Source organism: Quercus robur, chromosome 8, assembly GCF_932294415.1.
Source record: "Quercus robur chromosome 8, dhQueRobu3.1, whole genome shotgun sequence".
In the NCBI taxonomy this organism is placed as follows: domain Eukaryota; kingdom Viridiplantae; phylum Streptophyta; class Magnoliopsida; order Fagales; family Fagaceae; genus Quercus; species Quercus robur.
In genome coordinates this window covers 66,234,735-66,258,932 of record NC_065541.1, presented here as the reverse complement: position 1 = coordinate 66,258,932, position 24,198 = coordinate 66,234,735, and the positions used below count along the sequence as shown (strand labels likewise).

General features: G+C 35.2%; 2 protein-coding genes and 1 long non-coding RNA gene across 4 annotated transcripts; 2 read left to right on the top strand and 1 right to left on the bottom strand.

Annotated features, from left to right (window-relative positions):
• The first annotated feature begins 672 nt into the window (after positions 1 to 672).
• Positions 673 to 4,311, top strand: LOC126697789 (laccase-12-like). The gene is made up of 6 exons (XM_050394889.1): positions 673 to 862; positions 964 to 1,115; positions 1,547 to 1,791; positions 2,008 to 2,136; positions 2,827 to 3,786; positions 3,892 to 4,311. The coding sequence occupies exons 1-6, from the start codon at positions 737 to 739 to the stop codon at positions 4,020 to 4,022; spliced, it is 1,743 nt and encodes a 580-aa protein (XP_050250846.1). The 5' UTR covers positions 673 to 736; the 3' UTR covers positions 4,023 to 4,311.
• Positions 4,312 to 9,140: 4,829 nt separating this feature from the next.
• On the bottom strand, positions 9,141 to 13,032 carry LOC126696659 (cation/H(+) antiporter 15-like). The gene is made up of 3 exons (XM_050393346.1): positions 12,784 to 13,032; positions 10,950 to 11,948; positions 9,141 to 10,349 (listed from the first exon to the last, which is right to left on the bottom strand). The coding sequence occupies exons 1-3, from the start codon at positions 13,030 to 13,032 to the stop codon at positions 9,141 to 9,143; spliced, it is 2,457 nt and encodes an 818-aa protein (XP_050249303.1).
• Positions 13,033 to 13,742: 710 nt separating this feature from the next.
• LOC126697788 (uncharacterized) lies at positions 13,743 to 15,931 on the top strand. Of its 2 annotated transcripts, none has more exons than XR_007646255.1 (3): positions 13,743 to 13,928; positions 14,536 to 14,589; positions 15,086 to 15,931. It is a non-coding gene; the product is annotated as an uncharacterized LOC126697788 (long non-coding RNA). The 2 variants fall into 2 exon arrangements; XR_007646254.1 differs by having other exon boundaries at positions 13,748 to 13,928; positions 15,113 to 15,931.
• The last annotated feature ends 8,267 nt before the right edge of the window (positions 15,932 to 24,198 follow it).

The window sequence follows — 24,198 nt, the reverse complement described above, 5'->3', positions numbered from 1 at the left end:
GAACAGGACAAGTTGGACTAATGCAAGAATAATGAACTATCCCTTTCTCTAAGCCTTTAATCACATATCAAAGTCACCCCATCGATTAAGAGAGGCCAAGTTAATAGAAAATGAATATTTTCACTCAGAAAAAGATAAGTAAAAAACGTACGTGAATTAATGTCTTTTGCAAGGGACTAAGGGTGTGGCCTTACATATATAACCTAGGCTTAGTATTTTTATTTTCAATGGTAATATTGATTGTCAACATTAGAGTGCTCCATGACTAAATATCTTTCTTGGCTTTCTTTTCTCATATGAAAAGAAAAAAAAAAAATCACTCGTTTTCATACGTATATTGAGATACACATGCAAAATATGAGCATCAAATTAACGGTACTTTTAATTATTAAGTTATACTAAAAGCAGTGAAACAAATTTGCCGCAAATTCTCACGTAATAATGATGCTTTTGTTGAAAAGATTCAACCCCAAAAGAAAGAAGGCTTGTCAAGCAAGCGTTTAATGAAATTATGCACTAAATTTGATAGGCTAGTGGGTGCAACAACTCTTTTTAGGGTTGAACTAAGTTAGCCCGGGGATCTGACCATTTTTTTCCAATCAAAACCTAATCTCTGCCAACCTCAAACAACTTTCTCTCTCCTATAACCTATTATAAAAGGAGCCTCTTGTCCCTCACTACTCCTCACTGCAATTATCACCTCAAGCATCATTAGTCATACAAAGCCTTCGTAGAGATGGAAGCCCCCAAGAACTTTTTTGCCAATTCTCAATACTCTTTCATCATCTTTGGCATTTTTCTTCTCTTTGCTTCTTCGGCAATGACTTTGGCAGATCCCATTACTCACCAACACGAATTTGTTGTATGTCTTCCTCTTCTATATCTCTTTCTGTTTTTCACTTTTTGTTGCTTCTTCTTCTTTTTCTTCCTTTTGAATGCTAACTAGTGTTTGGCATGAAATAGATTCAAGCAACACCAGTGAAGAGGCTGTGCAAAACCCAGAACGCCATCACGGTGAATGGGCAATATCCAGGTCCAACCTTGGAAGTGAATAATGGTGACACTGTGGTTGTCAAAGTCACTAACAAAGCTCAATACAATGTCACCATTCACTGGTAATTACATGCATTATTGAGCTCTATTGACTATTGAAAATACATACATGGAATTTCTCATATCTTATTAAGGGTCTGTTTGGGATCTGCTTATTTTATTGAAACTGAAATTTTTTTGTTGAAAGTACTGTAGATAAATGTAAAAGTTAATTGAAATAATAGAACAGGACCTATGAATAATACCAAAAGTGCAGTGGACCTATGAATAGTAGGAAAAATAAGCTGAATAGTAAAATAAGTTATCCAAATGCGACCTAAGTTATTATTGTGACTGTTGAATAAAAAAACAAAAAAATCTTTATGCATGGGACATGCATGCATATATGGTCACATTACATAGAAAAATCCTCCTACTTATTGTAATGGAAAATTTTCTTTTACTTTACTATTCTTTTTATAAAATTAATATTTAAATAATTTTTATTTTCTAGGCATGGTATTCGACAAATGAGAACAGGATGGGCAGATGGACCAGAATTTGTGACTCAGTGCCCAATTCGGCCAGGAGGGAGTTACACATATCGTTTCACAATTCAAGGACAAGAAGGGACATTGTGGTGGCATGCTCATAGCTCATGGCTTAGAGCCACTGTTTATGGAGCTCTAATCATTCATCCTAAAGAAGGAGCTTCATACCCATTCACTAAGCCAAAGCGTGAAACAGCTCTTCTTCTTGGTAATTAAATTGACGCTCCTTTATTTCACAAATACCACTTGATTTCTCTCTTTTTCTTTTTTGGCATTAATTTTTTTTATTTTAAAAGTGACAATTTAAATTGTTATGATGACATAGTGTGGAAACAAGATCTTGGTTTTGAAAATTATGATTGTAATGATGATGAACTACGTAGGTATCTAATTAACGGTGATAATAATTAACTTTGATTGTTAGGTGAATGGTGGAATGCAAATCCCATCGATGTTGTGAGAGAGGCAACTAGAACAGGAGCTGCTCCAAACGTGTCAGATGCATACACCATCAATGGTCAACCTGGTGATCTTTACAATTGCTCCAGCAAAGGTTTGCTTCTAAGAATGAATCTTTTAATAAATTAATTAGTTATCATTTCTATCTTATAAACCATTGTATAATATTTTAGGTGCTATTCATGACACCCCCACATTATAAGCAATCAAAGCTAGTAAAGAACCAACAATATGACACAGAAAAATGTGTATACTCTCCGCACATAGGTGACAATTTATGGACTGCCTTTAATTTGTAAACTACCAAAAATAAAGTAATAATATTTTTTTTTGGTAGAAATAAACTAATAATAATTACAACTGTACGACCATGACAATGAGAAAATTATTGTAATACATTAAATTGCGTAGATACCCTTTTGCTTCTTTTTATTTTTTTTTGGTCATCAATTACTATCTAGATTTTTTTTTCCCTTGTTAATTGGGCCTAGCGACTTGGCTTGGACATGGGCCACTAGTCTTAAAAAAAAAAAAAAAAAAAAAAAAAAAAAACCAATTCTGATTATCCGCCAAGGTTTTATTTTGGTTGGTAAATTGATACAAAAATTTATCATATGCATGATTATTCTATCTTGATTTCAAACGATATGACCTGCATGACTTGATAGCCTATGCAGACACTTTCATAGTCTAAGCCTTTTTGTAGTGAAATTGACAATTGTTTCATCATATGCATGGCTTAATTTCAAAGAAGATGACCCATATGACTTGATTGCCTATGCAGACACTTTGATTGTTCCAATAGACTCCGGCGAGACCAACCTCATCCGAGTTATCAATGCCGGCTTGAACCAACCGCTATTCTTGACAATTGCAAACCACAAGCTCACAGTTGTTGGAGCTGATGCCTCCTACACCAAACCATTCACCACCACAGTACTCATGCTAGGACCTGGCCAAACCACTGATGTTTTGATCAATGGTGACCAAGCTCCAGCTAGATACTACATAGCAGCACGAGCTTATGCTAGTGCCCCAAATGCACCATTTGACAACACCACCACCACAGCCATTCTTGAATATAAGTCTGCCCCTTGTGCTGCCACAAATTGTGCAGCAAGCAAACCAATTATGCCTCCTCTACCGGCTTTCAATGACACACCAACTGTCACTGCATTTTCTAACAGTTTCAGAAGTCCTAGGAAAGTGGAAGTGCCAACTGAACTTGATGAGAGCCTCTTCTTCACAATTGGCCTTGGACTCAACAAATGCCCACAACATTTGAAAGCCAGGAGGTGTCAAGGACCTAATGGAACACGCTTTACTGCCAGCATGAACAATGTGTCTTTTGCGCTCCCAAACAATATTTCTATTTTGCAGGCATATCAACAAGGCATACCAGGAATTTTTACCACTGATTTCCCAGCAAACCCACCATTGCAGTTTGATTATACCGGCAATGTTAGCCGCTCACTTTGGCAACCTGTTCCTGGGACAAAAGGGTACAAGTTGAAGTTCGGGTCAAGAGTGCAGATTGTGTTACAAGACACAAGTATCTTCACCCCTGAGAACCACCCAATTCATCTTCACGGATACGATTTCTACATCATTGCAGAGGGTTTTGGAAATTTCAATTCTAAGACTGATACCTCAAAATTTAACCTTGTTGATCCACCTCTTAGGAACACAGTGGCAGTACCTGTGAATGGATGGGCAGTCATTAGATTTGTTGCTGACAATCCAGGTAAATTTTCATGAGTACACATAGATTATAATTTCCAATATACTGACTGTTATTTCATAGATATGAATTCAACCATCTAATGTTTAAAATCATATGTTTATATAGGTGCCTGGCTAATGCATTGTCACTTGGATGTTCATATCACCTGGGGCTTGGCCATGGTGTTCTTTGTAGACAATGGACTTGGGGAATTGCAGACCATACAGCCTCCTCCATTAGATCTTCCACTTTGTTAGGATAATCAACACAAATACATACCAACAAATTCACAAACCCAGTAACTGGGGTTACTATTTTTCTACTATTACTATACAATTTCTCTGTTTGTTTCCCTGCATTTGGGGACCCAGTTCTTGTTATGTTTCATTGTTCTTTTTGATAGATAAAGAGGGTTTAGATAGGAGATGGTAAAGTAATTGCAATACTATGTACCATCTATTTATCCGTAGACCCTACATATTTCTGGATTTAGTTGTATTTTTTTCTATATCTATTGTTAAAGAATGAATTAAAAAGTTTTGAATATTTTTATGGTGTGCACCTTTTATTTGTATTCAGTCAATTTAAGGATCCTTCTTATTTCTAGTACGGTAACAATATACATAGACTAAAGAAACATGAACAATATAATGTGGAAAGCATCACGAAATGCCAGATTTTGAAGGCAGCCCTTATGCCATGTATCTTGGAGGATGTTGGTTAAAGCCAACAAAGCAGAGCAAGAAAGAGCAAAACTCAAAAGTGAGTAATAGAAAATGTGAAGGATAGCATCCATCTTGTCCACGAAAGAAGCAAACATGAGAACTTTTTTCTGAGAGACAAAAAAAGAAAAAAGAAAAAAGAAAAAAGAATCATGCACAAAAGAGTGCCTGGGTTCACATTTGGTCCACTAGTAACATACACGAGATGCACATTGAGGGCAATCTGCAACCACCATACCAAAGTTATGCTGATATTTAATAAAGTCAAAGCATATAATCTAATATACTTTGTAATCAAATTTAAGAAACCAAATATACTTTGTCGTCAAATTTAAGAAACCAAATATGCCATATGATTCTACCTCTAAAGATGAGTCAAAGTGGGTACAACAACACGTAGTGTATAAACAAAACACTGAACTGACAAAGGACAGAAGGAAACAAACTACAAATAACCCAGGAACCATTCTTCTAATCTTTGACCCCTAATAAAAAGCAATTGCTAGCCTCAGGGGCGGCCCAACATAATTTGGGGCCTAAGGCGAAAAATTTATGCGGGGCCTTTAATATGTAAATATTGATTAAACAAAATTATTTAATACTAATCAAATTAAAGTTAATTTGATACATTAAATACATAAATAATACCAACTAGACTAATGTTAATTTCATATAGAGAATTGAATATCATAGTTGAATTATAAATATTAATAAAAAGAAATAAAAATATATTGCTATTGAAAAAGATACTTTATTTTGGATATAAGACGATGCATAGTTAAATAAAGTTGTAATCTAATTTTTAATTTTATATTTTGATTTTAAGAGAGAGAGATAGATATTATTTGGTGTGTGACTTTGTAGGATATTAGTTTACAAAAATCAAAGTCTCAAACTATCAAGGGAGATTAATCTATAATTGATGATTTAACACATTTACAACATCTTTTTGAAATATTTTAGGGTTTCAATTGAGTTAAGGATCTATTGGTCTCGTAATTTGAGAACATTAATAGAAATGAAAAAGAAAAATGCGCTAATTAAAAGCACTATAAAATTTTCAAAATATAATGTGACACTGTCTCTCATTGATGAACTTCATCAATTTAACTAATGAATATTTATATCACTTATTTGTGATTAATAACATGACAATTTGTAAGTCAATAATAAAATTTGTAGTACCCTTAACATCACTAATAAAAAAAAATGTACAACCTTTAGAAAATATATAAAAATTTGGGCCTTTAACTATGAAAAATGGGGCCTTTTTTCTTAAGAAAATTTTTGTTTTTTGGTGGGGCCTTAGGCCTAGGCCTAACTTGCCTAGGCCTTGAGCCGGCCCTGGCTAGCCTCCAACTTCTCAAGTTTTTCAAACATGGAAGGAATGTAAATATAGAAAATACAAGGTGAGGAGTTGTAGTTGAAAAAATTGGTGGTTGCATTCTGATTGAACAATATGTTTAGCTTCTTCAGACAGAGAGGGTCAGGGAAACGGCCTAACATCTAAATATAAGTCCACAATCAGACCAACTACAATATAAGAGAAAACAAAATAAAATACAACAAAACAACCAATCCTTAGTCGCAAAACTTTTGGGTCAACTATGGATTCTTAATAGACTAATCAACGAACATTCTTGAAAAAAATTAGCAAAAGGATTGGGGAAAATATGAGTGGATGCCTTCAATACATCTTTTCCTGGCATATAATAAAAGTCATGCAGATCCTTTGTCTCTACTCTACGTCGGTTACAAATAAATACCAAACAAATTGTGCCAAGAAATCGGTCACTTGGAACAAAAAATTTCAAATCCTAAAAAAGATTCTCACAAATTCAACTATCCGAAGAAGATAAAATTATGAGCAACAACAAATCCATAACTACCAAACGTATTTCTACCTCTGTTTTTCCTGCCAAATTTACACAATTGGAAAAGGAAACTTCTTAAGTGTGGCTAAATATGTCAACAAGAGCTTATCCAAAAAAATAAATGTCAACAAGACCACAACTACTTCACTATAAGGCAGAGGAAAATCTAGTACAATGAACCCAACTTACCACAAACAAATCAGCAGGTAAAATGAACCCTTCGAATACTCTAACATGTGTAGCTCCATTTTTTATATTAAAAATAAGAAGATACCATTAATAAAGCAATAAGGAACAGTCTGCTGTGTCCTTGAAAATAGACAAAATTATTATTTAAAAAAAAAAGAAAAAAGAAAGAATACAAAACAATAGAGAAATTAAAATACTACAAAACATCAGTGTCCAAATTGACTAATTAATAGGAGACTTGTTGAAAGCCTACAGGAACAATCTGCTGTGTTCTTGAAAAAGACATTAAAAAAAAGGAAAAAAAAAACATAAAACAATAGGAAATTAAAATTCTACAAAACATTAGCACTGTCCAAATTGACTAACTAATACGAATTAGCCTTGTTATGAGTAGATAAACATTGATTTGGTCTGCAAACAGAATCAGCATCACTAAATTCACTCTCAAGATCAATGCCCCCTTTCCCATGGTCTTTGTCAGAAAACCCATGAAAAGCAAATCCATTAGAACCACAACTACCCACAGAAGAAGCAATGCTCTCAATATCATCACCATCCACATCATGAGCTTCTAAGGGTTCTTCCTCCTCCTCCTCCTCATCATGTTCCCACGGCATTGTTCTGTTTGCGCTTGGTTTTTTAACCGGAGAACAACGATCTCTATCCTCACATGGCAGCTTCAATCCATAACTCCCACATCTTTTTTCACCCACATTTTCTTCTTGGTCCTCATCATCATGCTTCAATGGTGGACAGCAATATTCATCACAGTCTCCCTTTTCTTGAACATGTTGTTGCAAAGACTGTCTTCTGATAAGTGATCTATGGACTTCCACGTCCCTGTAGTTGAGACCTAGGTAGTTTTCAACCTCAAGTAACCGGACCAAGAAATACTCTTCATCAGTGTCAGAACTAGCCTTTGCCAAGACTATCCCTGATTTCCAAGAAAAGATGTACAAGACCTCAACAAGAGTACCAGTCACCAAATACTTCTCCTCCTCCTCCTCCAATGGTGGTTCACATGGATCACTGCCAAAGGAACCCACATTCTTGCAAAGAAAACTCATCTTTGCTCTGTAACTTGCAACCCAAGCAACCAGAAAAACAGAACCCAAATACACAAATTAAGACAGTTGTGTAAGCGTAAAAGCAAGACCGCTTGTTAGACCGTTGTGTTTAGTAGTCATATACAAAACATGGTAAATAGTAATCCTAGGGCTAGGGGGAAAAGGAATCCCAACTTATTTAGGATTTCTATCTGGTTCGTAATAGCCAATAAGATTGGGACAATGGAACACCATACATATATATATATATATATATATATATATATAAACTAGTTATTCCCACGTTGTTTGCTTGTAGGTATGGGAGATAAGGTGAATTTTGTCCCGCCTGATACCTTACTTGGTATCTTACAACTTCTTGGTATACCTGGTGTGGTTTTTTATTTTGGGATAAATGTTGTGATTAACACTAAAGGTGAGATGTATTATTATTAATATTATTGGAAAAAGTCAAAAAGATTCTTTGGTATTTGCTTTTTTGTACTATCAATTATTTTTTTAAAAGAATAATTAATATTTCTTTAATATTAGTCATAAAAAAAAAAAGAAATGAAGAAAAAAAATTAAACTAACAAAAGAAAAGGTTAATAAAGTGATACAAAGATTAAATTCCTTAAAATGAGACCACACCAAATCTTTCAAAATTAACTTAGAGCACTATTTCTACTAGAAGGATAAATGCTTACTTACAAGCAATTATTTAGAGAAAGAATCTCCTCCAATTGAATTGAATTTTGAACCAAATGTGTGATAATTCATGACATTTATTTGATTTTAAATGCTATATGTCCTTCTCAAAAAAAAAAAAAAAAAAAAATTGAAGAAATTGGAGGGTTCAATGGGAGAGGGTCTTATCCCATTTTTTGTGCATTAGTTAATTTTATCTCATTATATAGTAGTTATCATCATCAAATATATATTTAATTTATTCTTTGAAGAAAAAAAAAAAAGAAGGAAAAAGAAAGCCTTTGAACACTCATGTAGCGCATGTGAGGAGAAAAGTTGTTGTTGTTGTTGTTTTTTATTTTATTATAGTTATTATTATCATCTTCACCGGCAAAGGGGTTAGAAAAGTTAGAGAGAACTATTTTAGAGAAGATTCATTCCCCAACTTATCTTGAAACATATATATAAGAGAGATGCTATATTTATAATATTTTTACAATAAATTACAGGTGGTTAGTTGTTATTGGTTCAAATTTGAAATTAACATTAAGATTATTTTTTTGTCTTAACAATAACAACTAATAATAACCTGTCACTTAGGATTTGTTATAAAAATGTTGTAGACATATCATTTCTCTATATATAAACATAAACCCAAATGGATTTTGTATCATTCTAAAGTATATACCCTACATTCTTTTTTTTCTTTTTTATGCTAAATAATATAAACATACACTATAAATTCAAAAACTTCAAAATCACTGCCTTAACTTCTTATGCAACAAAATAGTGCATTTACATTTTGGACCCATTAAAACCTTTATAGAGTTTACTATAGTTTCTACCAGATTCATCCTTTATCGAGGTCCTCGACAACGGTGCAACACCAACAGAGATAGCCAACCCTGATAGAACTCCGACGAAACAAGTGCATCACCAATCAATCCCAAGGGCTCATTATTCTTTGAACGACTTGATGGCATTTCAATGTCGTTTAACTCCATAACTGGGTATCTACTCCGCCCCACCATCACAAGGTCATAATTGGCTTCTAATGACTGAATTGCATCCATCACTTGTGCATTGCTCTCTGCCACAACTTCCCTACACACCACACACGCATTACTAATGTTCTTGACCTTGAACTCATCGTACAATGCATCGTCCATCAACATCTCCATCTCCATCGCCTCCTCCTCCTCCTTCTCCTTCTCTGCCTCCTTGCTTTTGCCCTTGTTTTTACCTTTGTTTGTGTGGTCTTTCTCACCCTGTTTCTTGATACGCAAGGAAACACGCAAAATAGTGAGACTCACGTCTACATGGCCAGACATGCGTTCAGCGTAAGCAAGGGCTTCACGGTCATCCTCTCCGCCGATGAAAATCACAGCAACATTGTAAGAAAAACTAGAAGTGTTCATTTGACGTGTGCCCCTATCGACAAGAATTCCAACAGTACACGGTGCATATGTTTGTAAGTTAGTATTGAAAGCACGTATTAATGAGGTAACACGGTTTCCATGAATATGTCTTTGGTTTTCATGGTAGGGAACGATGATGAGAGGGGTCAGTTTTTCTTGAGCCATCATACAAATGTTTTCATGCATGCTTTTGTAGGGGGCGATCATAATGAAGGGTCTGACAATGACTGGACCATTAGAATTCCCGGAGTAGTTTTCAAAGGCAGTAAAAATGTGATCAGAGATAGGAGAATCGGTGCGCATAAAAATCTTTTTTTTCTTAGCAATGTAAGGGGCGAGGAGTGGAGCAGCGTTACCCGTGAGTTCCTCAAGGTGGATTACATAGACACAAATGGGGCTTATTTCAGTTGGGTTAGAGGCTTCGAGGAGGCTAATGATGCTGTTTACATTTTCTTCATTGTGGACACAAGTAATGACACGAAATTGAAATGTGCATGGTGTGGTTTGGATTGCCAACGTGCATCTTCGCCTGTTATTTGGAGCGAGTCGTACTCGAGGCTTGTATAACCTTTCTGTTAATGGTGCTATAAATGCGGTAATAGCCAGCGAGGAGAGAATCATTACAGCAAAAGTTTCCTCATCTAAAACCTGCAGCATTAGGAACACAAATTAGATAATGCACAGAGGTACCGTACAATAAAATTGAGAAAAATGCTGATACTATGAATTGACTAGATAAAATTTTAGATAATGCACAGAGTTCCTCAAAGTGGATTACATAGACACAAACGTGATAATGAGTACGAACAATGCTATTTTAATAATATATTAAAAAAATTTATATGAAAATTTTCTTTAAAATTATACGGTACAATGTTAAATTATCACGTTCGTATTCCTAATATATCTCAACGAAAGAAAATATGGTAAAATTTAAGACAAATCTATTTCATAATAATTCTTTAAATTAAGGAATTGACTATTTCTATTTTAATAAGGAAAATGTTAAATTTATTACTAATTTCTTACCAAAAACTTAAAAACTTACGTGACAAAGAATGTAATTATCAAGTTATTTCAACAACATAATAAATAAATATATGAATCACTTTTAAAAGTGATTCATAGAAATTTATATAACACTAATCATAGAAATTTCTATAACTAGTGTTATATCCGATTGTAAAATTTATATAATAATTAACTTTGTGATATGAAAAGGGTAAGGAAAAGAAATAATAGACTCACCCCATACTTCTTCCATCGATAATAAATGATAAACTCAATAATGCCCTTATTATTCATAATGAGGCCAAGCAAGAAAGCAGTTCTGGGTCTCAACTTGAATGATATCGAAGATACAAAAACTCCCAAAAACTTGGCAAAGTATCCCACAAAAATGATGCACACTAATACGACAGAAGTCTTCCAGTTACGCAAGGAACTCACATCTAATTCATAGCCAATACGGATAAAGAACAATGGCAGAAGAATCTCCATGACAAAACATTCTGCCTTCTCTACTAAAATTGAACCAAGAGGTGGTCCACCCGGTATGATAAAGCCTAGAATGATAGGCCCGTAGGCAATGGAAGACCCCACGAAGTCGGTGACAAATCCCATGACTGAAGCTCCAAGTAGTATTAGTACAACATAGAACTCATCTACCGCTTGCCCTTGTGGTGTTTTCTTGATGATTGAAAGCAATGCAGGGCGTATTCCATAGATACAGATAAGTATAATTATGAATGTGGAAGCAAAAGCGGCAACTGCTTGTGTTGTGTTTCCTTGCTTAAAGCTTGCAACCGTTATCACGAAGAACCATTGTAACAAATCACCAATTAGTGAGGAAGAAAGGGAAAGTTGGCCCAACTCAGAAGTTAGAAGGTTGAGTTCATCTAAGGCAAAAGCAACTACACCGAAGAATGTTAAGGATAAAATAGAGGCAACAAAGAAAGGAATGAATTTTAATTGTAACGAAGGTGGAAGGTAATCATGATACGAGTAAAAGAGGCACGTGAGAGTTATCCAAGGAAAAATGGTGCCTGCAAAACCAATGACCCATGTGATCCTTCCGGCCCTGCAGACCAAGGTCTTGTAGTCTGTTTTCACTGAAACAATGAAGAGAGTGTACATTACGCCTAATATGGAAAATGTACTCAACAGCCCCATGTCAATTGGTGGGAACAAAGCTTCCCTGAATTTCATGTTCAGCCCCATAACACTTGGTCCTAAAATAATGCCACCCTGCACAAGTATCACACAAATATTTCATTTAAACACATTTTTGGCAAACTATTGTTTACAATAAGGAACCAAAAAAATCTACAAATTATCCCTATTCGGCTCAAGAAACTCTAACCATATTAAGGATATGTAATAATAAACCATAATAATCATAAGAAAAAGGATTGTAACCTTAGTTGTGAGTTTAATATATAGGAAAAGTTAACGTATACTATATAAAAGTATTAGTTTAAAAAATATTTTTAAGAAAAAAGAAAAAAAACAATTAACTATTTTGAAAGCTTTTTATATTTTTTATGAAAATTTTATCATTTTTTTTATAAAAAAAAAAATAGTCTATTAACTAATACTTAAAGACATCTGTTAACTCAAAAGAAACAACTAACTCTTCAAACTCAACTTTTCTATTTCAATGGAAAGAAGATCTTCAAATTATCTACTAATTAAACGCCATGTAAAAAGAGTTGTGAAAGGAATGCTTTAACTTATTAGGGTAGTCTGTAAAAATTGATCTCCTGCAAGAAGCATGACAGAGTAGCTAGAGAAAAACAAAAAGAATATGATCGTGCCTGACAGGGTAAATTTTCTTGAAGTGGATTTTTTAAGAAAGAAACAAATAGGTCAGTATTTTCCCTATTCACAAATCTTTTACACAACTTTCATGTATAAGAATGTGATTGTAAGGGGCTGCATCAACCTCGTGCAAAAAAATTGTGTAAGTAACATTTTTCCAAAAATTTATCTCGAAAAAGTAAATGAGAAAATCACATTACAAGCAATAGAATAATATAAATTGTGGAAAATAACAAGAATTTCAAAAGGAATGCATATATACCAGGACACTGCAGACAATTTTGGATTGTCTAAGAGGCCTAAGAACCAAGTAAATAACTCGGGAAACCACAATGCCTGCTAGAAGTTGGAGTATAAAAGTAGGAAAGATGCTGTCAAGGGGATTATATCCCGAAAAAATGCCTCTGGTTGAATCAAATTCGGCAGATCCACAAACAAATTTTGAATCAGCTTCCATGGAGGGTTTCGGTAAGATTAAACTGGTGGCATTTATTGAGGACGTATGATCCATTCTGCTCACAATAATCAATATGACCAAATTGGTATATATATGTGTGTGTGTTACTGAGAAAAGTTTTTGAATCTCCGAGCCTAAAGATCAACCCCTTAAGAAATTCAAGACTAACAAAGAAATGAGACATATTTAAAATTTTTATTAGTTGTTGGAGATTTTCTGTTGAAGTTGTTCGACTATTATATACAAATTTAACTCATGTATACCAAAAATGAAAAAAAAGGGAAAATAAATCAAGTAAAATCACAAATTCGGTCTACAAACCAAATTACTGGAAGGATAACTATAAAAAGCTATAGGATAACCAAATATAACGGCAAAAATAACCTACAAAAAACCGGCCAGGGTTTAAACAAACTCTATTGACCCAAAATAACACTTAAAATCTTTAACACCACAACCGATGAGAATAACAAAAGAAACCTTTAATCCCAAAATCCTCCCGGAGTTGGTTTTAAATCTCACCAGATTAGTCCTTTAATTGATACTAGCCTCATCCTCATCACAAGATAAGGCTATTGTCTTATTTTGAGTTTCATGTAATTTTTTAATTTGAATTTATCTACTGTTAGTGTAACATCCGGTCAGTTTAAAACAAAAAAAAAAAAAAAAAAAAAATGTAAGTCAGCATTTTGAGGACACGTGTGCCCCCACCTAACCCCACTACCCATCATTCTCATCCACTCAATTTCACCCACATCTCTTCTCTCTTTTGGCCGGCTCTCTCCTTTCTTTCTTTCTTTCATTTTCTCTCTTTTCATTTTACTGAAACACACACACACACTCACCCGCCAGCCTCCACTCCAAAACACACCATCTCATCATCATTTTTCCGGCAAGATCACCGGAAAAATACTTAGGAACTCCAAAGCATCTTCATCATTTTATTTGAGGTAAAAGTTCAAATCTTTTTTGATGGGTATTATGTTCTTGTTTGAGGTTATTTTACCCAAGCTTTAATAATGTTATTCATGTGATTTAAGAGCTTTGGAAATGATATTCATGTGTTTATATGTATGGGTTTTGGTCTTGGTGGATGTATTTGATGAGTGAGTTCATGATTTTTACAATGATGACTATCTAAGGCTTGTTATGGTGAAAATTTAGAGGTTTTGAGTTATAATATGTGATAGATGATGAATATAATTTTTATTGATTAATTGGAGCTAGTTAAAGATTTAAATTGTTTGTCTTGGAGAAAAATATGATTTTGGTGTCATGGGTCACTTGATGATGTAATAAAAATCTTGTGGGAAGCACTTGTAAAGTGTGGAGGTTTTGATGTTAGATATGACACCTTGAAAGATTTATGAGTATAAATGGGAGTCTATGTCTTACAAATTAAAGTGTTTTGAGAAATTTTGGAAGTAGAATACATTACATGTGAGGTTGAATACTAGGCTTGCCTAATTGAGTTCTTACTTGGCAATTCCTAATTTGTAGTTAGATACAATTTCAAGCTTTGTGCTCATTGTGATAGATTTGCTTGACATTGTTTAGGTTCTAGCTAATCTCCCCTTGGAGCTTGGAGAATTAGGATTTTGCGGTTGCGAGGTAAGTAGGTTTTTAATGGGTATTTTTTGGGAAAATAACCATGTCTTATAAATGTTGTTTTTGAGTCAAACACATTTTGGAAAATGATATATATGGATATATGCTTTCTTAAAAGTATTGTGTTGTGACCCTTATTATATATGAAAAAATGCATCATATTTGGTATTGCATTTGGGGAAATGCATGAATTGTTGATATGGAAAAATGAGCATCTTTCATTTAATCTTTGATAAGAAAATCATTGATTTTATGGTGTATTGAAAAATTTAAAGATGCTTACCTTGTCTTGTATTATTTGAGAAATTGTTAGAAAATCTTTTGATAAGAATGAAGTTTGAAAACCTTACAAACCTTGTAGAAGTTAGATTATTTAAGGTTTTTTGAAACTACTTAGATATGAACTATATGTTTCAAAGTAGGTAACCTGTGAGTTTATGTGATTTTAGCCCTATGCCATGTATGATTTTCCGGTGATCACCCGATTTGATTTCCGTAGTCTTTGTGACAATGGAATCAAATTTAGGTCAGTGCCCTTTCACTTTGGATGACGCGTTCTTCCCTGCTGTCCATGGGGGGAAGAGGTTCCTTGATTGTGTGTGGGTGAGGCTGCTGTCCATGGGGCCAAGAGACCACATGCAAGAGAGGTCCTATTTGATGCGCTCTCTTTGCTGCCCATGGGGGGAGAGAAAAACCTTGAGGGTATGGGTGAGGCTGCTGTCCATGGGGCCAAGAGTCTGCATATCAGAGAGGATAATATCATGCCAGTTGTGAATGGGTGGATCCCCTGACTGGTTTATGTGGTAGTATGGTAGATTTGTGATAATTTATCTTATGTTAGATATTATGGTTTTAGAAATTATATTGTTGATACTCACAGATTATAGTATATAGTTTCAAGGTATTTACTTTGAGAAACTTTGTGCTTCATTATGTAAACATTCTTGTCATATTATTATTATTGAAGATGAAATTTGCATTTCCCCCACCCCCATTAATGTGCTACTTACTGGGTTCTGTCTCATTCCATTATTTTTTTATAAACTTTTCAAAGTAGGCAACAATCTTTTGAGACAGTTTTTTGGTGGCTAATAGTATTTAGACTAACTACTAATGGAGGCTGAATTTTTGTAATGGATATATTAGATGGTGTACATCCTAGACTAGGCTTGACTCATTTTTTGTATATTATAGTGGTTATGACTGTATTTCCACTGATGGGACAAGCTGTTGGTATGTAATTGTTTATTCAGACCTCTATTCTTTTGTGGCCTATGGTCCTTGTAATTAATGCTTAGAGCTTTGACTTACTCTGAAAGTATATTCTATGGGATGATTATGATAATTCTTGTTGTTGGCATTTGATAATAATTATGTGGATTGAATTGTCAAAAAGGAAAAATTTACAGGTACTTGAGATGTCTCTCTCATGCTTTGGACCCTTTGGGGTTTGGGGCGTGACAGTTAGTGAGGTTACACAGGAATGAATTTTTAAGGGTCTGTTTGATAAGAGTATTTAAATATAGTTTTTTGTTTTGTAATCCATAAAATGGTGGATCCCACACTTGAATTTATTGTTTGACTAATTTTTTCTAAATACAGTTTTCAAAAAACTGTATCCTATTTTCCTGATTTTAAACAAGATTTTAAAAACGGTTTAAGAGGTGTTTTCAAAATATAGAAAAAAAATTTAATGACATAGTTGTAAATAAATTGAAAATAGTGAACCCCACATATTTGTCCAAATTCTTCTATCTCTTAAATTAAAGAGCTTATCTTTATCACAAAAAAGAAGGGAAATTATTGTGTACTCCCAGAGTACCATAAATGCGTACTCCCCCCTCTCACATGAATGGTGGGTTCCACTAATTAAATTCATGGTGAGACCCACCATTCATGTGAGAGAGGGGAGTACGCATTTATGATACTCCGGGAGTACTTAATAATTTTCCCAAAAAGAATTCCCACACTTCAAATTTGAAATTTATCATTAAAAAAAATGATGAGCTCATTCCCTTATCATTATTCACAAAAAAGAAAAAGAAAAAGTAATCTACAGATTTTACCTGTTACTTTTTGTAATTTTTTTTAAAATCTCAAAAATAGAAATGGTTTCCTAAACAACAACTTTTTGTTTTTAGTATTTTGAAAATTGTTCTTTAAAAATGGGAGCCAACCACATAAAATATATAAATTATTAGCTGAAAACTAGTTTCAAGTTCAATTTTTTGAAAATTTTTTTTATACTGTTTTGAAAACAAAAACAAAAATGCTCTTACCAATCAGGCCCTAAGAAACTAAAATCTAGGCTTTGAAATGGAGTAAACTGCTGAGTTTAGTGTGTGTTAGTTTTTAGGGAAAAAAATGTATTAAATGGGCGTGAAATATATTTAAATAGAGAGTGTGCTAATTTTTAGGAAAAAAGTTTCTCTGACAATTTTTTTTTTTTGAATTTTTTAGACTTACAATTTTAACCCTAATTTTTATTTTTTAAGAATAAATATTATAAAATATTTAGATTATGAGTATTTTTGACATTTTTTGAACCCATAACTAACTTTCTGAATCCTCTTAATATGTAATGTCCGTTTGGGAACAACTTATTTAGCTAAAACTGAAATTTTTTTACTGAAAGTACTGTAAATAAAACTAAAAGATAGTTGTAAATAAATTGAAAACAGTGGACCCCACATATTTGTCCAAATTCTTCTATCTTTTAAATTAAGGAGCATATCTTTATCACAAAAAAATTCCCACACTTCAAATTTGAAATTTATCTTTAAAAAAAATGATGAGCTCATTCCTTTATCATTATCCACACAAAAAAAAGGTAATCTAAAGATTCTACACATTACTTTTTGTATTTTTTTTTTAAAATCTCAAAAATAGAAATGGTCTCCCAAACAATCATTTTTTTATTTTTAGTATTTTAAAAATTGTTCTTAAAAATGGGAGCCAACCACATAAAATATAAAAATTATTAGCTGAAAACTAGTTTCAAGTTCAATTTTTTGAAAACTGTTTTTATACTGTTTTGAAAACAAAAACAAAAATGCTCTTACCAATCAGGCCCTAAGAAACTAAAATCTAGGATTTGAAATGGAGTAAACTGTTGGGTTTAGTGTGTGTTAGTTTTTAGGAAAAAAATGTGTTAAATGTGCGTGAGATATATTTAAATAGAGAGTGTGCTAATTTTTAAGAAAAAAGTTTCTCTGACAGTTTTTTTTTTTTTTGAATTTTTTAGACTTACAATTTTAACCCTAATTTTTATTTTTTAAGAATAAATATTATAAAATATTTAGATTATGAGTATTTTTGACATTTTTTGAACTCATAACAAACTTTTTGAATCCTCTTAATATGTAATGTCCGTTTGGGAACAACTTATTTAGTTAAAACTGAAAACTCTTTACTGAAAGTACTGTAGATAAAACTAAAAGATAGCTAAAATAGTACAGTGGAACCCATGAATAGTATCAAAAAGTGCAGTGAAGCCTATGAAAAGTAATAAAAATAAGTTAAATAGTTAAAAAAAAAAAAACTGATTTTTTAAGTCATGCCAAACGCATACATAAGGATAGAGATAATTGATAAGTCCCTTATTATTACATTAATCAATGTTATTTTGGGTTTTTTACTTTTATTTTTTATTTTATAAATTCCCTCTACTCAACTTGAATTAGTCACTTTTTGGGTTTTTTAGTTTTTTTTTTTTTTTTTTTTAATTCAGTGATAAGTGATAGATAAGCGTGAATGTGATTTTTTTTTTTTTAATCATGAATGTGATGTGTTTTTTAATATGTAATGTCTATTTGGGAACAACTTATTTAGGTGAAACTGAAAATTCTTTATTGAAAGTACTGTAGGTAAAACTAAAAGATAGCTGAAATAGTACAATGAGATCCATGAATAGTATCAAAAAGTGCAGTGAAGCCTATGAAGAGTAATAAAAATAAGTTAAATAGTAAAAAAACTGATTTTTTAAGTCATGCCAAAGCACACATAGAGATAGAGATAATTGATAAGTCCCTTATTACTACTTTAATCAATGTTATTTTGGGTTTTTTACTCTTTTTTTAAAATTTTTTTTTATAAATTCCCTCTACTCAACTTGAATTAGTCACTTTTTGGGTTATTTATTTATTTATTTTAATTCAGTGATAAGTGATGGATAAGCGTGAATGTTATGTGTTTTTTTTTTTTTTTTGATCGTGAATGTGATGTGTTATTTTTTTTTTTTTTGGAAAGGAGAAAGATTTGGAATTAAACCAAATAAAAAGTCATACAAAGCAGCCTGCACAGCAATGCAGAGGCTAAACATTACATCATATCAGATTGAAGAGAAGCAGCTACAACAGGAGGCATAACTCCTTTCCAAAGGTGCTGAGAATCGGACCTCCTAGCATGTTGGGCTAATTCATGAGCCACTGTGTTAAAATTTCTGCTTAAATGCTTAAAAAAGCAAGATTCAAAGGACTCACAAGTTTGAAGTATTCTCTGGATTATGTGCCCAGAGCTGCTACCTGTGGCTTTTTCTTGAATTGCTTGAATGACATTTGAAGAATCTGATTCGACAATAACCCGAGGGAGCTGAAGCTCTTGAGCCAAAAGCACACCTTGTTCTAAAGCCATGATCTCCGTAAGCTCAGCAGGGAAGCAAGCAAGAAGAGGCTTACAAAGGGCAGCTACAACTTGACCCAAACTATCTCTAATGACAACACCAACACTTGAGGAGCTATCCAATTCTGAAGATGCCCCATCAACATTGATTTTATGAACTCCAGGGGGAGGAGGACTCCAGCTGGAAGGGGAAACTCTAGCTTGGTTAAAATCCCATGTGGCTGAACAAACAAAATCATCAACACTGTTTTTAGCTAAATGCCACACCTGCATAGGAGGCAGCCCACAACCTTCATGAACCAACCTGTTTCTGTTGAACCAGATAGCCCAAGCAGTAGCAAAGAAAAGTTCTAAATCTTGGAGTGTTGCATGAGAGAGTATATAAATTATAGAGTCAAGGAAGGACTTTTTAATACCATGGATACTCAAAGGGTTCTCAGACCAATGACTCCAAACTGTAGATGAGAAAATACAGTCAAGGAGAGCATGGTCCAAACTTTTAGCTTCATTTCCACACACCGGGCAGATTTTAGTTTGAGATATCCCCCTGTTATAGATTGCCTCCATTGTAGGGAGGCCATTGACACATGCTCTCCAAGCGAAGATTTTGATTTTGGCTGGGAGATTAAGATGCCAAAGCTTCCTCCAAATTGGCTTATAAGGATCACCATTGGAGCATTCCTCACCCATCTTAGATCCCATCAGATTATGGGCTATGTGGTAGGCACTTTTAACAGTGAAGACTCCACGGCTATTTCCCAACCAAATAATTTTATCTTCAAGGAGGTCATGGCTTAAGGGTATTTTAAGGATTGTGTTTGCTTCAAAGGGAAGGAAGGTAGCCCTTATTAAGTCCACTCTCCACCACTTTGTCATTGGATCGATGAGAGAGGAGACCATTGGGAATTGGGGGGTGTTATTTGGAGGGGAGATAACCTTATAGGTAGATGGGGTTGGCAGCCATTTGTCATCCCAAATATGGATTAGCTTCCCGTTTCCCACTCTCCATCGGGTTCCCCTTCTTATAACTTCAAGACTACTGTGGATGCTTCTCCAAGAGTATGATGGGGAGTTACCAATTTTTGCATTTAGAACATCTCCAGTAGGGAAGTATCTAGATTTGAGAACTCTTGCTACAAGAGAGTGAGGATTTTGGAGGATTCGCCAAAGTTGCTTAGCTAGCATTGCTTTGTTGAAAGCTTGCAAATTTCTGAAGCCCATGCCACCACAAGCTTTCTGTTTACACATTGTTCTCCAACTAACCCAACACATTTTAGTTTCATGCCGCCTTTGGCCCCACTAGAAGTTCCTCATCATGCTCTCAATCTCATCACATAAGCTTTGGGGAAGGAGGAAGCAGCCCATGGTGTATGTAGGAATTGCTTGTGCTACTGCTTTGATGAGGATTTCTTTTCCATCCATAGATAATAGCTTGCCCTTCCAGCCAGCAAGCTTCTTCCCAATTCTTTCTTTTAGAATAGCAAACACCTGCTTTTTTGATCTTCCAATGAAGGATGGAAGGCCCAAATACTTTGTGTGTCTAGTATCTTGCATGGGGCCTAGAGAAGCCAAGATCTCATCTTTGGTTTCTTGAGTTGTATTGGGGCTGAAGAAGATTGAGGATTTGTCAATATTAATTTTCTGACCCAATGCTTCCTCATACTTTTGAAGGATGCTCCTCAACTCCTGGCTTTCCCCCACACTAGCTTTGCAAAAAAGGATGCTATCATCCGCAAAGAGAAGATGGGTGACCCTTAGGCAGCCCCTACAGATAGATATGTCTGTCAAACACTAGTTTCTAGCTACCCTATGAATGAGAGCAGAGAGCCCCTCGGTACAAATGAGAAAGAGAGTGGGGGAGAGGGGGTCCCCTTGCCGAAGTCCCCGAGTAGGGATAATGTTACCACAAGCAGCCCCGCTTACAATGACAGAGTATGAAACCGAAGATATGCACCTCATTACAAGATTTATCCATTTTGAACTGAATCCCAATTTTTCCATGACCCCTTTTATGAAGCCCCACTCAACCCTGTCAAAAGCCTTACTCATATCAAGTTTGGTAGCCATATAGCCATCCATCCCTGCATTTTTATGATTTATAAAGTGAATTAACTCAAACGCCACAAGAACATTGTCAGTAATTAGTCTGTCAGGAATAAAAGCACTTTGATTCTCAGAAATGATGCGAGGGAGAATAACCTTAAATCTATTGGCTATAGTTTTAGATATGAGTTTATAAACTACATTGCATAGGCTTATGGGTCGGAAATCAGTCATTCTTTTGGGATTGTTTATTTTGGGAATGAGGGCGATGTTGGTTTTGTTCAGGCATGCTATAGACAAATCATTATTAAGAACATTTAATACCATATTTGTGATGCTACAACCAACAATACTCCAATATTTCTGATAGAAGATAGCAGACATACCATCGGGGCCGGGCGCTTTGGTGGGGTGGATCTGTTTGAGAGCAATAGCGACCTCCTCCCTTGTGAAGTTTCTATTGAGTCTTTCATTCATTTCTACAGACACCCATGTAGGAATAGCATCTGTAACCTCATCGATTCCAGATGGGGAGGCCGATGCGTAAATATTTTCAAAGTAATCTATGTTAGCTTGGGCTATGCTATCCTTTCCCTCACACCATCGACCTTGGCTGTCCCAAATCCCCAGAATTGTGTTCTGCTTACGCGGCTCTGAGGCTTGGGCGTGGAAGAAGTTGGTATTTTTGTCACCCTCTTTTAGCCAGTGGGCTTTTGCTCTTTGGCCCCAATAGATTTCCTCATCATCAAGGAGGTCATTGATTTCCCGTCTTAGGCAATTTATCTCGGTGCTTAGCGATCCATCCTTGTCTTGTAAGGTCAGAGAGCTCAGAGTATTTCTTTTTTCCTTTATCTTCTTTGGGATCTGACCAAACACATTAGAACTCCACTTCATTAACTCAGCAGTGCAGCCACTAAGATTGGACATAATTCCTTTCGGTGTACTGAGATCAATATTCACTCCCCATGAGCTTTCAATTATGGTTTTACATTCTGCATTCTTTGTCCACATTGCTTCAAAATGGAAGCGCTTAGCTCGGCTTTGGTGCTGGGTTGTTGAATCGGAGATAAGTAAAGCACTATGATCAAATGTGGAATCGACCAAATGATGCGCTTTCATTCCCCCAAAATTTTCCGTCCATTCTAGGTTTGCAAAGGCTCTATCCAGCCTTAAGTATATTCTATTTTTCCCTCCTTGCATATTACACCAGGTAAAATCAGACCCACAATAACCTAAATCCTGAAAAGCACAGTAATCAACTACCTTTCTAAAACCATCCATTTGTTGTTGAGACCGAATGGTCCCCCCCCTGCTTTTCAAAATTAGATAAAATTTCATTGAAATCTCCTAAGCATAACCAAGGAAGATGCAATTGATTATTTAGGAAGGCTAATAAGTGCCAGGATTCATACCTTCGGTGGGTCTCCGGCTGGCCGTAAAATCCCGTCAACCTCCATTTGAAATTTCTCTCAGCATCATTGATCACAGCATCTATGTGATTTGGAGAGTAACTTTTGATCTCCAAGTTAATCTCTCTGGCCCACAACATAGCTAGACCCCCTTTTCGGCCTACACAGGGGACAATAAGCCCATTTGCTAGCCCGATTCTGTTTTTTATTCTTTCCATTCTCCGATTCTTTGTTTTTGTTTCCATCAAAAATATTACCTTGGGATTCCATCGTCGCACCATATCATGCAACACCCGAACTGACCGGGGGTTCCTAAGTCCCCGGCAGTTCCAACTTATGGGATTCATGGCTCCCGGCGGTGCTGCCTTGCAGCCATCGCCGATCTCTCATTAAGTTGGTTTTGGTCTGCTAGTGCTACTGACCGTTGCTTCTTTTGTGGGAATTCTGGTTCTCCTTCGAAAATTAACTTTCCAGCTCTCTTTGATCCACTACTTAACAACTGGGCATTTTTGCATGGGCTTTTATTTTTACCTTTTTCCCTTGCCAATCTTTTCCATTGGGCTGTAGTCTTTGCCTTTTCTTCTACACCTTGGCCTGTAACCTCAGCCATGCCTTCCTTTTCCCCCAATTTGCTAGCTACGGGTTTGCTTGGGCTATTAACCTCCATTTCCTCATTTTCAAAATGGGCTTGTTGGCCCACTTGTGAAAAAGCCTCAGTCGTGCCCTTATGTTCCCCAAAGCCACACGTGAGAGCATTAGGAGAGTAATTTTGCACTACACGTGCTTCTGACGCACCAACAGTGGGCTGTTCCATCCGAGTGGAGTGGGCGCATGTGACTACCTGCTCTCTGTCTCCATCACTGATGCCGTGTAGTTCAAAATTTTTTGAATTTGAAGTTGAACTGTTTCGGTTTTCTTTGCTGCCTGAACCGTGACCATCATCAGACACAGAGGCAGAGGATTGTTTCGTCGTAGTTAAATTATTTCCTCCAAACTGATCTGCACTACCTTCCTTTCGGTCTCCACTGCTAGTAGACCGTGACTTCTCTGATCCCATTTTTGTGTTTCCTTGTGCATAGAGCCATTCGCCATATTGCTTGGGGTTTTGCTGGTCAGGAGGGTCTTTGCAATGCTTCTCATCATGACCCAGCTTCCCACATTGAAAACAAAAGATTGGGAGCCTTTCGTACCTGAAACTTACCCATAATTTTTCTCCTTCCATACTAGCAATCTTACCCCCCCCCCCTTCTGAGAGGCTTATCTAGTTGAAGATCCACTCTAATTCTCATAAATTTTGCTTGATCCGACTGTCTTGTTCGCCGATCAACTTCAATAAACTTCCCTATATTATTTCCAAGCTCTCTACCAACTTCATCAGACATAAGTTCAAAGGGGAGTCCGCATATCTGAACCCAAAAAGGGGAGTGAGAAAAATTTATGTTTGTGGCTGAGAGTCCCCTACGCCATCTGTACAACAATAATAGATTATTCTCAAAATTCTACGGCCCATTTTCCTCAACCCATTTCAATTGATACTCTG

Bases quoted from the DNA above. Each gene is read 5' to 3' on its own strand.
- LOC126697789 (XM_050394889.1), top strand. From the start codon at position 737: ATGGAAGCCCCCAAGAACTTTTTTGCCAATTCTCAATACTCTTTCATC. The intron at 863-963 runs GTATGTCTTCCT...GGCATGAAATAG, and splicing joins CTCACCAACACGAATTTGTT to ATTCAAGCAACACCAGTGAA. The intron at 1,116-1,546 runs GTAATTACATGC...TTTATTTTCTAG, and splicing joins TACAATGTCACCATTCACTG to GCATGGTATTCGACAAATGA.
- LOC126696659 (XM_050393346.1), bottom strand. From the start codon at position 13,032: ATGGATCATACGTCCTCAATAAATGCCACCAGTTTAATCTTACCGAAA. The intron at 11,949-12,783 runs GTATATATGCAT...ATACTTGTGCAG, and splicing joins AAATTGTCTGCAGTGTCCTG to GGTGGCATTATTTTAGGACC. The intron at 10,350-10,949 runs GTGAGTCTATTA...CTAATGCTGCAG, and splicing joins ATCGATGGAAGAAGTATGGG to GTTTTAGATGAGGAAACTTT.